Source organism: Somniosus microcephalus, chromosome 30 (assembly GCF_052327205.1).
Source record: "Somniosus microcephalus isolate GS21.2 chromosome 30, FLI_Smic_1.0, whole genome shotgun sequence".
NCBI classification, from domain to species: domain Eukaryota; kingdom Metazoa; phylum Chordata; class Chondrichthyes; order Squaliformes; family Somniosidae; genus Somniosus; species Somniosus microcephalus.
The window spans coordinates 10,872,206-10,888,705 of record NC_141016.1 but is presented as its reverse complement, the minus strand read 5'-3'; the positions used below and the strand labels follow the sequence as shown (position 1 = coordinate 10,888,705).

At 47.7% G+C, this 16,500-nt stretch overlaps 1 protein-coding gene across 1 annotated transcript in view; it reads right to left on the bottom strand.

Annotated features, from left to right (window-relative positions):
• Window positions 1-1,346: 1,346 nt before the first annotated feature.
• Window positions 1,347-16,500, bottom strand: part of LOC147097918 (beta-centractin-like) — a 40,622-nt gene continuing 25,468 nt past the window's right edge. Inside the window, exons 7-11 of the mRNA XM_085970988.1 lie at window positions 13,749-13,841; window positions 12,765-12,939; window positions 9,342-9,403; window positions 9,214-9,254; window positions 1,347-5,374 (exon numbers count right to left, since the gene is read on the bottom strand). Coding sequence (XP_085827114.1) covers window positions 5,272-5,374; window positions 9,214-9,254; window positions 9,342-9,403; window positions 12,765-12,939; window positions 13,749-13,841 — 474 coding nt within the window. The 3' untranslated portion in view covers window positions 1,347-5,271. The remainder of the gene's footprint in view (window positions 5,375-9,213; window positions 9,255-9,341; window positions 9,404-12,764; window positions 12,940-13,748; window positions 13,842-16,500) is intronic.

Genomic DNA, 16,500 nt, shown 5'->3' with positions numbered 1-16,500 from the left:
TGTGGGTGAAGTACTGGAGAGCCATCATGGAAATGTAACCCAAGGTACCTTCACGAGAAGGGAGAACACTGCAGGGGGGAAAAGAAGCACAATCCTTTCCTCTGCCTAAAACACACACACACACACCTGTACAAGCATTAAAGATTGGTTGGGATTCTGAGCTGTAATTAAGTACACAGTGGAATATTTCAGCTTCTAAAGCCACGGACTCCCAGCTTTAAAAAAACAAAGTGCAGGTTAAAATAAATGAGGCAATAAAATTTAGTGATCACATTTGCGAAACAGGTTTTTAAGCTATTGACATAACAGCACAGTGCTGAGATGAACAAGATACCTTAAACATCCACTCCCTCCACCACCGGCGCACCGTGGCTGCAGTGTGTACCATCGACAAGATGCACTGTAGCAACTCGCCAAGGCTTCTTCGGCAGCACCTCCCAAACCCGCAACTTCTTCCACCTAGAAGGACAAGGGCAGCAGGCGCATGGGAACACCATCACCTCCAAGTCACACACCATCCTGACTTGGAAATATATCGGCCGTTCCTTCATCGTCGCTGGATCAAAATGCTGGAACTCCCTCCCTAACAGCACTGTGGGAGCACCTTCACCACACGGACTGCAGCGGTTCAAGAAGGCGGCTCACCACCACCTTCGCGAGGGCAACTAGGGATGGGCAATAAATGCCGGCCTCGTCAGTGACGCCCCTATCCCGTAAACAAATTTTAAAAGAAGCCACACAGGCAGCTCCCAATCTCCCAAACCCACATTGTTTTAATTTGAATTGGCATAAAGCTCTCCCCCCATCTCCACTCTCATGCCTCCTGTTCTGAAGGTGCTGATGTGTGTTGGGAGACAGCTTCAGGGGAGTCAGTTTCTCTCTGGTACCCTGCCCCAGTGAGCGTGCCTCACCCACATGCCGAGACAGTAAGTACTGCCGATTATTCAACCGCAGTGGGCAAAACAGAGGTCCCCCCCCCCCCCCCCACCTGACCTGCACACAAGTTAGCGATCAGCGGTGGTCGGGTCATTTCCCTTCTTAACCTGGGGTCCTCTCTACATATTTGCATCTCATCTGAGTGAAGTGCAAGTGCAAAAACTGCAATGCTGGAACTAGCCCAGAACAAACCGAATGGAGCCCAGGGCTGGAACTGTGACCTTCTGGCGTGCATGGCTCAGTACCACATCACATGGTGTAGTCACGCGTTAAACCTTTAGGCCATGCTCCTAAAATGTTACCGACTGTTTTAATTCAGATGGGACAGGGTCGTCAGGAACAACAATTGTATTCATTAAAAAAAATTCCATGAAAAAGACACTGAAGGAGAGCAAAAAGCCACGCTGGTCTCACTTAAATGCTTTTTTATTTATATTATTTCTAAATACATGTGAGGTAAGCCTTACTGGTGCCAGTTTTATTCCCAGATTTTCCACAGCTCTTTGAACAAGGTTAAAGGCACTGCAGTACCGACATTGAAAGGCTTGTTGCAGGAATGCAAAAGTACAGGAACCAGAATTTTTCAATAGACTGTTAACTTCTCCAAGTTAATCCAAAAAAAAAATCAAAACAGCTTTCAGCGTCACTTCCCACAATTTTCTCCCCAATTCTCCTGAAGAGACAATTCACGCCGAAGCGTGGTTTCAACGGGCCCTATGGCACCTTGCCAAAGTGGCCACTGCCCATCTGTGAGCATGGGCCGTAACGGTAGGTTCTTCAACAGGTATCACAGCCAAGCCCAATTCTGTTCTCGCGCCCGATGCTCATTCGGTTCAGATCAGGAATGAGACCCATTACCTGAATTTTCCCCTCCCAAGCCCAAGGACCGGTGAGACTTATTTATTGTAAACCCATTCTGAAACCCCCACCCGAGTGAGATCAGGTATCAAACTTGACACCTTCTGGTCTGTGGGGCACACTGGTCGACGCTGGTTTGGAGACCTGGCTTTCACTCCAATTTGTCAAGTTGGCATTAGCCAGGTAAAACGTGAGGTGCAGGGGCAGGCACACAGTGCAAGGAATCCCAGCTGTTGCACTGTGCAATACACAGAGTGGGTACCACCCCCTGCCATTCAATGAGCCAAGTTCCCAATATTGGCCAAGCCATTAAAGGGGTCGTTGAGTGGAACCCAACCATCTGGCCAGACAACCCTCTCATGCTTGCCGCCAGTGGACAGCAAAAGGTGTTTACGGCAGAGATCTGCCACATCTCTCGTGGATTAAAGCCCAAAGGAGAAGATCAGCAGAGGTCCGCTATTGAGGACAAGACCGTCAGGAAGTTGCCTAAGTTAGACTGGATTAAGATCGGGAAGGGCGAATGATCTGAAGGGAAGGAAGTGATTACCCTTAGCTCTCTCCAGCTTGTCAATTTAAGTGTGAAGTAAAAGAAAGACTTGCATTTATGTAGCACCTTTCACGACCACCAGACATCCCAAAGCGCTTTACAGCCAATGAAGTACTTTTGGAGTGTAGTCACTGTTGTAATGTAGGAAAAACAGCAGCCAATTTATGCACAGCAAGCTCCCACAAACAGCAATGTGATAATGACCAGATAATCTGTTTTTTGGGATGTTGATTGAGGGATAAATGTTGGCTGGGACACCGGGGATAACTCCCCTGCTCTTCTTTGAAATAGTGCCCGTGGGGTCTTTGATGTCCACCTGAAAGAGCAGATGGGGCCTCAGTTTAAGGTCTCATCTGAAAGACGGCACCTCCGACAGTGCAGCACTCCCTCAGTACTGCACTGGAGTGTCAGCCTAGATTTTTGTGCTCAAGTCTCTGGAGTGGGGACTTGAACCCACAAGACTCAGAGGCGAGGGTGCTACCCACTGAGCCACAGCTGACACGTTGTTCAACCTCTCGGGAGAAAAAAAAGTCACTGGGCACCGTCTCGTTGACTGCAATAAGGAAGAACCTGCAAATATTTCTTCAGTTCCGAGCCTTCATCTTTACAATCAGATTGGTGCATAATATGCCAAGCAGGTCCCGTGACAAAGATCACCTTATGTCGCATTGCCGCTCTCAGCTCCCATCTTGTGGCCCACTGTGCTGCAGCCTCGGGATTGTCGAGCACACTGATGGCCACTCAGCCACAGCGAGGCACCAAGTGGCCGGCACAGGCGGCGGGGGGGTCCTTTTGATATCTTCAAGAGTCAGCTGAATCCGGCAGGGGCTCCAGAGAAGAGGTGGCCCACACAGGAATGGTAGGCGACACGAGACAGCTCAATCAACAGGAAGAACCCAATTTATCCTCAAAAGACAAAACTTACACTCAAAAAAAATAAAAAAATAAACCCACTCCTAGTTACGAGGGGGCAGAAGGCTGCAACTGAACCCTGGGGTTTATAAACTGCCTGGAGATTTACTCTGTATGAAACTTTGACTGAACCACATCGATAATAAGTAGCTTCGAGGTCTCTCCTGTATTGCCTGCAACAGGGCCAGTCAGTGTCTTTTTACAGAGAGCCACAATCCCAACCAACACCTTGCTGGACAACCCCTCTCGGGGATGCTACAATATGCCGCACCAGAGTGATGGAACGTGGGCCCAGAGCCTGTGCTTTGCCGCACGGTGATCACCTCGTTTCAATCATGCCACTGTGAGCAGCTGCCAAGTGGAGATCACTCATCTCTTCACATGAAGAAAAAAAAACTTTGAAAGCCAACTGCTTGTGGTAGGTATTTTAATAAGGCCCATCCCTCTTGCACGGAAGGTAACCAATTCCTCCCAATAACATGCGCCCTTGCCTTCTCTCATTGGAAAGCAAGACTTTCATGCACTGAATCCCATCTCAGTCAACAACCTCGAGCTGGCAGGCCATGAATGGGGAGCTTCATTGGAGCAGCAAGTCAGTCAAGGGCAACAATTGAAAGGGAGACGGGACCACGTTACAATGGTTGCAGATTTAAGCCCAAGCCCCAGCAGACCCCAGTGCAATGCCACTTCACAAGCAGTCCACACGTCCAGCATAAAACAAGCACTTCAAACCAATGCTCCCTCTACAGAACTAATCTCTAACAAATCTCTAACAAAACATTTTATTGGAAGCCAGTTTTCCCACCAAATCTAGTTTCCAAATTTAAGTATTGAACTGGCTGTGAGCAGTTAGCCATTGATATTGTACTCAAAAGTAGCCTGGTTTGTGGGCAAGGTGGAATATGTCGGTTCAATTTTAAGATGTCCCAATTGGAAACAAAATGCTTTCATCTTCATAATGAAGAGCACTTAGTTATAATCAGGAATAAATTCCTTAAGCATTTCAGGGAGGGGAGGAAGAGAGGAAAGATTGAAAACTTATTTTTGCCAGGGAGCCAACTAGTTATTTACACTGTGATAGGAAGGACGATCACCAATTATTACATATACCTTCAATAATTTTATTCAGTGCGAGACTAAATCACCGTGAATACAGTCAAATGGTCCTCATACCAATGTTCCCTTCAAGCTGCGTGGCCGCGCAGTGCTCTCGAAATCCCGCGCGGCCAGTGAGCCGGCTTTTAAATGGGAAAAACTGCGCATGCGCGGTACTTTGAACGGGCAGGGCAGCCCGTTAAAGGGGCCGCGCGGGACCCCACCGCCCCCCCGAAAAAAATCAGAGGGAACATTGCCTCAGACAGCTGGCCTTCTTCCATCCCCGACCACTGTAAAATAAAGTGCTAGTCACTGTTTTAACACGTTAACCATTCGCCAGTCACAGCAGTTAACATTTGCTGTTTATTAAGCAAGAGTAAGGAATCGCAAAACGTTTAGCGTCGAGTCCCACTCTGTGACTGCGAATGTCTCACCAACACAGAACTCTGGTTCCGGCAGTTCTCCTTCTCCTGCTTGCACTCCCAGCCCAGCTGTTAATAATAAAACCTTTTCTGCAGCAAACTACGCACGTCACGCCCCCCCCCGCCGATCTCCCCACCCCTGTGAATTTACAAAGTGGGGAGTGGGCTAGGAGGTCAAACACCTTAAATTACATCATTTCCTTCATTGAACGAGTGCAGATAACTTGCTTTGTAAACGGCAATGTTGAAACCAACAGCAGACGTTGGTCTAAGGTTCTCCCCACACAGCACTGAAATCAAAATGTATAATCCAATATTCACAAATCCTGAAGGGGGTAGAACAAGTTTGTTTTGCTAAGTGGTGTCCAAACCCTCTCTTTTTTTTATACATCAAAAATTGTCAGTTTTACTTGTCCATTATTCATTCAGCATGGTTATGTTGTACAGACAGGAGACGAGGCTTACACAGCAGCACGCCGACTTCACACGGTACCGGCAACGTTAAAATGTCTTCCGGTGGATTGCACGCGGTCCGTCCTCCTCGTACTCTTTCTTCGACACCCACATTTTCTTAAACGTGTCTAAGGAAGCGAGGATAGAGCCGCTGCGGGAAGACAAGAATTCAAAGAAAGCGGATTTAACAAATGGTAAACAGTGGTTCCCGATGACTCAATGGGGAATAACATAAGAAATAGGAGCAGGAGTCGGCCATTTGGTCCTTCGAGCCTGCTCCGCCCATTCAATAAGATCATGGCTGATCTTCTACCTCAACTCCACTTTCCTGCCCTATCCCCATAATCCCTTGATTCCCTTAGTATCCAAAAATCTATCGATCTCTGTCTTGAATATACAGGAATTTTTTATTTATTTTTTATTTTTATTTTTAAATCTGGCACCGACGGGATGTCAGTTTATCAAAAAGTCCGGATTACAGAGAGGTATAGTAAAAGGTACGAGAGCCCCTGTACACGGCCACAGATCCAGGCGTCCCTGTTGCATGGCAACAGGTGCAGGAACCCCGGCCACAGATCCTGCTGTCCCTGTTGCATGGCAACAGGTGCAGGAACCCCGGCCACAGATCCAGGCGTCCCTGTTGCATAGCAACAGGTGCAGGAACCCCGGCCACAGATCCAGGCGTCCCTGTTGCATGGCAACAGGTGCAGGAACCCCGGCCACAGATCCAGGCGTCCCTGTTGCATGGCAACAGGTGCAGGAACCCCGGCCACAGATCCAGGCGTCCCTGTTGCATGGCAACAGGTGCAGGAACCCCGGCCACAGATCCAGGCGTCCCTGTTGCATGGCAACAGGTGCAGGAACCCCAGCCACAGATCCTGCTGTCCCTGTTGCATGGCAACAGGTGCAGGAACCCCGGCCACAGATCCAGGCGTCCCTGTTGCATAGCAACAGGTGCAGGAACCCCGGCCACAGATCCAGGCGTCCCTGTTGCATAGCAACAGGTGCAGGAACTCCAGCCACAGATCCAGGCGTCCCTGTTGCATGGCAACAGGTGCAGGAACCCCGGCCACAGATCCAGGCGTCCCTGTTGCATGGCAACAGGTGCAGGAACCCCAGCCACAGATCCAAGCGTCCCTGTTGCTTAGCAGCAGGTGCAGGAACCCTGGTTACACGGCCACAGATCCAGGAACGGCCACTATTATGAAGTAAAACTTACCGGAACCTACTCCTAAATTTTGCCAGTTAACAGAGATTTCCGGTTATTTAGGTGCCGGTAAAGCGAGAGTTTCCTGCACTCAACATCGGAGCATCCACAGCTCTCTGGGGTCGAGCATTCCAAAGATTCACCACCAGTGAAAACATTCCTCCTCATCTCAGTCCTAAATTGCTGACCCTTTATCCTGAGACTATGGCCCCTCGATCTAGACTCCCCAACCAGGGAAAACAGCCACCCAGCATCTACTCTATCAAGCCCTGTAAGAATTTCTTATGCGTTTCAATGCGATCGCCTTTTGGGGGGGGGGGGGTGGGTAAAGGCACATTTGGGAGAAATACATAAGAACATAAGAAATAGGAGCAGGAGTAGGCCAATCGGCCCCTCGAGCCTGCTCCGCCATTCAATAAGATCATGGCTGATCTGATCCTAACCGCCAATCCACTATCACAGGACCATCTCCTGAATCTAACAGAATTAGACACACGAAATAGGAGCAGGATCAGGCTACACGGCCCCAGGGCCCACTCCGCTACCCACAGGGCCATGACCGATCCGAACCTAGACTCATGTCCAAATTCCTGCCCGCTCCCCGTAACCCTTAATTCCCTTTACTTCTAGGAAACTGTCTATTTCTGTTTTAAATTTATGTAATGATGTAGCTTCTACAGCTTTTTGGGGCAGCATATTCCATGGACCTACCACCCTCTGAGTGAAGTAGTTCCTCCTCATCTCAGTTTTGAAAGAGCAGCCCCTTATTCTAAGACTATGCCCCCTAGTTCTAGTTTCACCCATCATCGGGAACATCTTACCCGCATCCACCCGATCCAACTCCTTCACAATCTTATATGTTTCAATAAGATCGCCTCTCATTCTTCTGAACTCCAATGAGTAGAGTCCCAATCTACTCAACCTCTCCTCATATGTCCATCCCCTCATCCCCGGGATTAACCGAGTAAACCTTCTTTGTACTGACTCGAGAGCAAGTATGTCCTTTCTTACGGACTAGAAATGTCCCAGGAACTATCCCCCCTGCTTGTAGAGGTCCGCCACGGCAACAGGAGGTTGCTATATATTACTGAGCCATAGCACCCCTGGGCTAGGGGAGAGAAAAGATTCAACCGAGAATCAAACCTGGGATCTTCCTGCTGTCTGGGCATGAGGGGTCTGCGCTTAACAACTGAGGCATTCGGAGGAGAGTGGGGTGGAAGGGAAGAGCTAGCGTCCTTTTTAGAATCATAGGAGGCCATTTCGGCCTATCGTGTCCGCGCCGGCCAACAAAGAGCTATCCAGCCTAATCCCACTTCCCAGCTCTTGGTCCGTAGCCCTGCAGGTTAGAGCATCCCAAGTGTACATCCAAGTACTTTTTAAATGTGGTTCCTTTCAAAACAAAAACTCGAGAAGCAACAAAAAGCGAAACAAAATTCTAAGCAATGCAAGCTTTGGGCGAATAACTAAATTTTAACTGTCTGGCAAGATTTTGATTAAAATAGAACAGTAAATAATATTCAAACACTTTGAAAGAAGGACGACTAATCCTTATCCAAGCACACTAGGTTTCAATTCATTCACTGCCCCTGGCATGTGCCCCTATACCCTGTACCCCCAGGTGAGAGTCTATGTCCCATCAGCTGGCCTCACACATCTCCTCTCTGATGGCTACAAGAATCCCAAGAGAAGAGAGTTTGGGTCATTTTAATTAAGTTCCTCACAGGAATAAAGCAGCCCCTAATTCAGCACTAAACATAGAAAAATAGGAGCAGGAGTAGGCCATTTGGCTCTTTGAGCCTGCTCCACCATTCAATATGATCATGGCTGATCCTCTATCTCACTACCATATTCCCGCTCTCTCCCCATACCCCTTGATGCCTTTTGTGTCTAGAAATCTATCCATCTCCTTCTTAAATATATTCAGTGGCTTGGCCTCCACAGCCTTCTGTGGTAGAGAATTCCACAGGTTCACCACCCTCTGAGTGAAGAAATTTCTCCTCATCTCAGTCCTAAATGTCCTACCCCGTATCCTGAGACTGTGACCCCTCGTTCTAGACCACCCACCCACCCCCAGCCAGTGGAAACATCCTGCCTGCATCCAGTCTGTCTAACCCTGTCAGAATTTGATACGTTTCAATGAGATCCCCTCTCATTCTTCTAAACTCGAGTGAATACAGGCCTAGTCAACCCAATCTCTGCTCATAAGACAGCCCAGGAATCAGTCTGGTGAACCTTCGCTGCACTCCCTCTATGGCAAGTATATCCTTTCTTAGGTAAGGAGACCAAAACTGCACACAGTACTCCAGGTGTGGTCTCACCAAGGCCCTGTATAACTGTAGTAAGACATCCTTGCTCCTGTACTCATATCCTCTCATTTAGAGAGGCCACAGGAAGGCTTGCGCGGGAAACGGTAAAACATCACACTGGGGTACTCTTCTGCAGTTGGGCTCCAGGTTTTTTATTGGGGCAGAATACTGGGAGCTTTCCTCTGCATCCAACCTGTGCTTCAACCTGACCTTTGAATGTTTGGTGGGCTAGCGTCAAGGGAGCTTAACATTGCATTTAACCCAGGTTGCACCTACCTTGGGAATGTGTGATGGGACAGTAGAGGGAGCTTTACCCTGTATCTAACCTGTACAGCACTGGCCTTGACAGAGTATGTAACAATCTTACATTCCAAGGCCCTAACACCCCTCAACCTTTTAAATGCAGAAACTAAATCAAAGACAAAAGGCGGCAACGCCTCTTCGAATGCCTGGATACCAACTGGTGAAGTGACTTACCCTATCCACGTGGAGTATAGCCTCTCTTGTGGTGCAGAGATCTGCAGAAGGAACAAAATACGTAAACAACTGGTGCTTATTACAACTCTCGAACCTGGCTATTCAGAAATTAAAACCTCTGCTCATACCTTTATTTTCACGTCTTTTGGTGCCAGTTTCTTAACCTCACTGAGTAACCGGTCACCAAAACCTGAAAAGCAATGAAACGCACATTTAAGTTACGAAGTATTTACAGCACAGTAAAAGGCCATTGGGCCCAATAGATCCATGCTGGCATTTATGCTCCACACGAGCCTCCTCCCATCTTGTCTCATCTAACCCCATGAACATATCCTTAGATTCCTTTCTGCGTTTATCTAGCTTCCCCTTAAATGCATCAATGCTATCCGCCTCAACTATTCCCTGTGGTCGTGAGTTCCACATTCTATCCACTCTCTGGGGAAAAAGAAGTTTCTCCTAAATTCCCTGTTGGATTTATTAGTAAGAAGTCACACAACACCAGGTTATAGTCCAACAGCTGTTGGACTATAACCTGGTGTTGTGTGACTTCTTACATTTGTCCACCCCAGTCCAACTCCGGCATCTCCACACCAGGGATTTATTAGTGACCATCTTATATTTATGACCCCTACTTCTGGTCTCTAGTAGTGGAAACATCTTCTCTGCATAGAAACATAGAAGATAGGAGCAGGAGTCGGCCATTCGGCCCCTCGAGCCTGTTCCGCCATTCAATGAGATCATGGCTGATCATCCAAATTCAGTACCCTGTCCCTGCTTTCTCCCCATACCCCTTGATCCCTTTAGCCTTAAGAAATATATCTAACTCCTTCTTGAATATATTTAATGAATTGGCCTCAACTGCCTTCTGTGGTAGAGAATTCCACAGGTTCACCACTCTCTGGGTGAAGAAATTCCTTACCTCAGTCCTAAATGGCTTACCCCTTATCCTTAGACTGTGACCCCTGGTTCTGGACTCCCCCGCCATCGGGAACATCCTATCAAGCCCTTCCATAATCGATCAGGTCTCTCCTCAGCCTTCTCTTTTCTAGAGAAAAGAGCCACAAGCCTGTTCAATCTTTCCTAAAAGGTATAACCGCTCAGTTCTGGTATAATTTTAGGAAATCTTTTTTGCACCTTTTTCAGTGCCTCTACGTCCTTTTTATAGTATGGAGACCAGAACTGTGCCCGGTGCTCCAAGTGAAAGAAAGAAAAAGACTTGCATTAATTTATATAGCGACTTTCACGGCCACCACAAGAGAGGCTATACTCCACGGTCCCAAAGCGCTTTACAGCCAATGAAGTACTTTTGAAGTGTAGTCACTGTTGTAATGTAGGACACGCAGCAGCCAATTTGTGCACAGATAATCTGTTTTCGTCATGTTGATTGAGGGATAAATATTGGCCAGGACACTGGGGATAACTCCCCCTAGCTCTTTTTCGAAATAGTGCCGTGGGATCTTTTACGTCCCCGAGAGAGCAGACGGGGCCTCGGTTTAACATCTCACCTGAAAGACGGCACCTCTGACAGTGCAGCACTCCCTCAGCACTGCACTGGAGTGTCAGCCTAGACTTTTGTGCTCAAGTCTCTGGAGTGGGCCTTGAACCCACAACCTTCTGACTTCGCGGCGAGTGTGCTGCCCACTGAAGCACGGCTGACCAAGTCTAACCAAGTTCTTCAAGGAGAGTTTTGTCCTCGAATTGGTTTGTGGGTGGGCTTTTGTTTCTGATCCTTGCTGACTGGAGGCAGGCTGCTGTCTCAGAGCCTATGAGGCAGTGTGCTCCCATCAGTAAGACAGCCCAGCTCTCGCTCAGATCCTATGAGTGTCACAGGTGGGTGGCACCTCCTCAGAGGATCCGATCTAATTCAGTACATCTTTCTGAATTCCCAGAGTGGTGGCCTTGTTGATTTTTCTGGATCATTGGTGAACAGCAGGCGCCATCTGCCTCAGTGAATTAGACACGTGCAGAGTCTGTGATCGATCGCCGCGTGTATCTGCTTGGAGCCCTCGAGCTCATACACTGCAGGCAATCGGATCACCCCACGGCTGCAGATTTTACGGTTATGACGGAGATTCTTCTTGTATTCTTTAACTGATACCAGGTGGCATTCGGCTTTTACCCTATTAGCTTCAGCTTCTTTGGTCTGCTGGCTAAAACGTTCCCCGCTGAATTCACCTCGTTAGCTGTGGCTCAGTGGGTAACACTCTCGCCTCAGAGTCAGAAGGTTGTGGGTTCAAGTCTTACTCCAGACACTTGAGTACAAAAATCTAGGCTGACACTCCCAGTGCAGTGCAGAGGGAGTGCTGCACTGCCGGAGGTGCCATCTTTCGGCTGTGACCTTAAACCGAGGCCCTTTCTCCTCTCTCAGGTGGACGTAAAAAATCCCACGGCACTATTTCGAAGAAGAGCAGGGGAGTTCTCCCCAGTGTCCTGGCCAATATGTTTCCCTCAATCAGTATCACTAAAACAGATCATCTGGTCATTTTCGCATTGCTGTCTGTGGGAGCTTGCTGTGTGCAAATTGGCTGCCACGTTTCCTACATTGCAACGCTTAATCGGCTGTGAAGCGCTTGGTGACGCCCAGTGGTTGTGAAAGGCGCCATATAAATGCAAGTCTCTCTTTCATTTTGGGGCTCAGTTCCCAGTGGGCACGAGTTCACAGCAGAAAACTGTGCCACTTCTGCACAAATTCGGGTGGTCTTCCGAGGTTGGAACTGAAGCAGAGAGTTCGGGGTGGGGAGGGGTTGCTTAACACTGCATCTAACCCTTGCTGTACCTGAACCGAGAATGCTTACTCTGTAACTCCCCAATTAGGAGCAACATTTTGCAGCATTCTTAAGAGTAGTCCTCCAGCAAGATTGCAGCCTTCAACCGTTATAGAATAGAATCATAGAATAGTACAGCACAGGAAGCCATTCGGCCCATCGAGTCTGCGCCGGCTCTTTCGAAGAGCAATCCAGTTAGTCCCACTCCCTGGCTCTTTCCCCAATTTTTTCTCTTTCAAGTGTTCAAGAAGAATGAAAACAATCCCTGTCCGCTTGCAGAAGGCACCACTAGCTACCTTCCATGCAATTAAATAAATCAGGAACCACCATATCGCAAAAACTGTTCCGTGCTCTCTAACTCATTTCAATGAATAAGCTGTGATTGGCGTTTAGTTGACCGACATTCTTATTTGTTTCCACAGAAGGGTAAAAAAAAACTCACGGATACTAAAATCCATAGACAGAGCGAATAGCTACCAATTAGCTGATAACTTGTTGCTTAGTGACATAGCATCCGAAGTAGCAACAGAACTGAACTCATTTCAATATTTCAGGCAGCACTGAATATCAAAATGAAGGGATTGCTGGCTTTCAGAGTCACTGATCAAAGCTTTTCTCATATCCCTGCAATTATTTTCTCCTTCAAGTATTGGTCCAATTCCCTTTTGAAGGCTACTATTGAATCTGTATCCACCACCCTATGTTAAGCAACACCGCTTCGAAGGAAATCTTAAACACTAGTCTGACAAGTCATTTGCTGATGGACAGAATGCATCCTGCAGGCACCTTTGAACAGGGTGGAACCTCCGGAGAGTACAATATTGCAGAATAACGTCCTGCGCAGGTCCATGTCAGACTTCTGGATAGCAAAGGCCAGCACCTCGTGTATTCCCTCGCTCTCGTCTCCAATCAGGTCAGGCTTAAAAAGCAACTCCGGGGCTCGGAAACGAGCAGGTCCCACCTGTGGACAACCAATCAGATGTAGCGATTAAACGCCACAGTCAGATACATCTGTGTATCGTCAAACAGCAAATAACTACTCATGGGAGAAACCCTTGAAACCAGCTCTTAATCGCATGCATTCAAACATCCGCAGGCAATGCTTTTATCAGATGAACCAAAGGGCGTGTCATCCTGTGCGGTGCGGAGGCATTCAGACCACAAGAGGTCCCAGGATCTATTCCTGTTCTGTGCGGAGTTAGACAATCTCAGTCAGGCCAGCAACCCTGGGCTGTGGAAAGGGAAAAAACTAATCAGTCGGAGTTCCTGCTGATCACTACCCTATGACTCCACCGCGTGCCTTCAAGTCAGGCGAGGCCAAGATAGGAGTCGGCGGTGATGCCCCCCCGTTGTCAAATAGCCTGCTGATGGGGAAGGTGAATCGGCTCTTGGGATTCTAGCTTTCTGGAGATGTTGGAGGGCGCGGAACGGGCAGCCCTGGGATGGAGATGGGCAAACTTAAAAAAAAAAGGGTTTCTTAAAATGTTTTATTTTTTATTGAAATGGACAGATTTCACATTGCGCGGAACTTCATATTGGTGGAGTCAAATTTCTCCTTTAAGTTAAAAATGATTATATTTTAAAATTAATAATTATTTTTTATTGTTTGTTCATGATATTTCAGCTTATAAGGCAACACCTACAGGGGATGAGTGGAGACAACTGGCGAGGAAAGATGGTACAAGGGATCACACGTCTCCAAATATTGTGTGGCTGCTAGTGGTAGCTTTCTTCCAAAATAAAACTCCATCGTGCAGGAGCTTACAATACCTCTAAAGCGCTCCCATCAGGTAGAGTGTAATGTGCTTTCTCAGTCTCCAGCGTCTCATCTTTCTGTGGGTTTATAGATAGATAACAGGCCCGCTGCAAAGCAAGAAACACGGCATCAATTTCTGTCCAAAAACCACGGTGCTCGATATGGTCCTGCTGAAACACAACTTGTGCCAAACACAGATTCAAGATTCAAGATTATTTTATTGCCATATGTAACTGGTACAGGAGACTTTGGTTTATCTGGAGGTTGTATGTCCGGAAACCTCGATCTACCGGCAGAAATCAGGAGCCATTTTGTTAGGTTTTTTTTCTTCAATGTTTTTTTTCTTCTCGTGGCTTTTTTTTCCCCCAACAGTCAGGCTCTGGAAAGTCTCTCTGTAGCTTAGCAACAGCTTCAGAGACGCTTCCAAGGCACTGGCCGACTGTTTAGAAGCTGTTGCTAAGCAACAGTGTTTGTTGTCAGATACGGAGATGAAAACCTCCGTATGCTTCAACATGAACGCTGGTATGTCCGGCAGTTTCAATGGAATGGCAACAGCTCGGTCCAGTCAGTGCCGGATATAAAACAGTTTCCTGTACAATGGAATGCTTACTCCCCACTCACTCCCACAATATAAGTATAAAAATATAAAAAGCAAAAATAAAAACAAGTATAAATATAGAAACAATAAGCAAATAAGTATAGCAATGACAGTCCAAGTTGCAGAATATGATGAATAGTGCAAAAAGCCTCCATTACCACTGGAAGTAATAGTAATGTAATATGATATAAGTATATGGTACAGGAAACTTTGTGCTATCCGGCACCCATGGGACCGAGCTACTGCCGTTGCCTCAAAACTTCCGGATAGACCAGCGTCAATGTTATCAGATAGGAGCTTTTCATCTCCGTATCCGACAACAAAGACTGTTGCTTAGCAACAGCTTGTCAGCACTCGGCCCGTGGCTTGGAAGCGTCTCTGAAGCTGTTGCTAAGATAGAGACGCTTTCTAGAGCCTACCGTATCTGACCACAAACACTGTTGCTCAGCAACAGCTTGTAAACACTCAGCCCAGTAGCTTGGACGCGTCTCTGAAGCTGTTGCTAAGCTACAAAGACGCTTTCCAGAGCCTGCCTGTGAAAAGAATGCTAGGAGAAGAAAAAAAACCTAACCAAAACGGCTGCTGATTTCTGCCGTTAGCTCGAAGTTGCCGGACATTCAACCTCCGGATAGCACAAAGTTTCCTGTAGTATAAGTATAATATAAAGTATAAGTTAAAATGCAGTGTGCAATGTACAAATGAGTTACAAGTTATATAAGCTATATAAATTAAGGGGTTGAGGTACAAGAGTCCTATGTGCACACAGTCCAGTGATCAAGAATGTTCTTGTGCGCTCACGGTTCATGTGATATACAGTTCCAGGGTGGGGGGGAGAATGTGACTATGATATGTGGGGCAGTGCGGTTAGCAGTTCAGTAGGCGCACTGCCTGTGGGTAGAAACTGTTCTTGAACCTGCTGGTCCTAGTTCGGATGCTGCGGTACCGACGGCTGGACCGCAGGAGGGAGAACAGTTCGTGCCCAGGGTGATTGGGGTCCTGGATGATGGAGCGGGCCTTGTTCCGACACCTGGTCTGAAAGACCTCCTCGATCTCCTAGAGGCACCATCTGTGTGCGAGAGCAGAGGCTAATTGCTGTTTACAAATAAAACACGGAAAAATTAGAATCGACTGCATTCAAAACACAACTTGCGGCTGCAACTGGCTCACAGACCCATTGCACAATCCCGGTGGTGGGGGGGTTTGTGTCGGTTTTGTAGAGGTCTTTCTCGGTGGACGGACGTTGCAGTGCAGTACAAGGGGCGGCAGAAGCGGTGCTGAAATTATATTGACTGACAAGCGAGCAAAAGCTATAAAAAGAACTGACAACATCGTACAAATCCCAGGTGTGAGCTCTGTAGTTGCAAGCTGTGTACCCGAGGAGTCATCTCATGGCCCACAATGTAAACATGCTTCAAAGCAGCGAGCTTGGCTCCTGTGGAGGCTAAACAGGTTTCGCAGCGAGTAGCTGAGTCACACAGACCAGGAAGATCCTGGTCAGGGTTTTGCACTCTTGTAGAATCATAGAACAGTACAGCACAGAAAGAGGCCGTTCGGCCCATCGAGCCTGCACCGGCTCTTTCGAAGAGCAATCCAGTCAGTCCCACTCCCCCGCTCTTTCCCCATATCCCTGCAATTTTTTCTCCTTCAACTATTTATCCAATTTCCTTTTGAAGGCTACTATTGAATCTGTATCCACCGCCCTATCAGGCAGCGCATTCCAAATCCTAACCACTCGCTGCATAGAAAAGTTTTTCCTCCTGTTACCCCTGGTTCTTTTGGCAATCACCTTAAATCTGTACCCTCTGGTTATCGGCCCTTCAGCCATTGGAAACAGTTTCTCTTCATTTACTCTATCCAAACCCTTCATGATTTTAAACACCTCCATCAAATCTCCTCTTAGCCTTCTCTGCTCCAAGGAGAGCAACCCCAGCTTCTCTAGTCTATCCACGGAACTGTATTCCTGCATCCCTGGAACCATTCGGGTAAATTTCTTCTGTACTCTCTCCAAAGCCTTCATGTCCTTCCTAAAGTGTAGTGGGCAGTCCATGATTTCCTTGCCCTCTGAATTGGGGAGTGGGGGGTGGGGGGGGGAAACGGGGAAATCACAGGCCAGTGAGCGCACAAGTGGAAAACCTAGTCCCCCCCCCCCCACCACGTTCAGTCGCCAA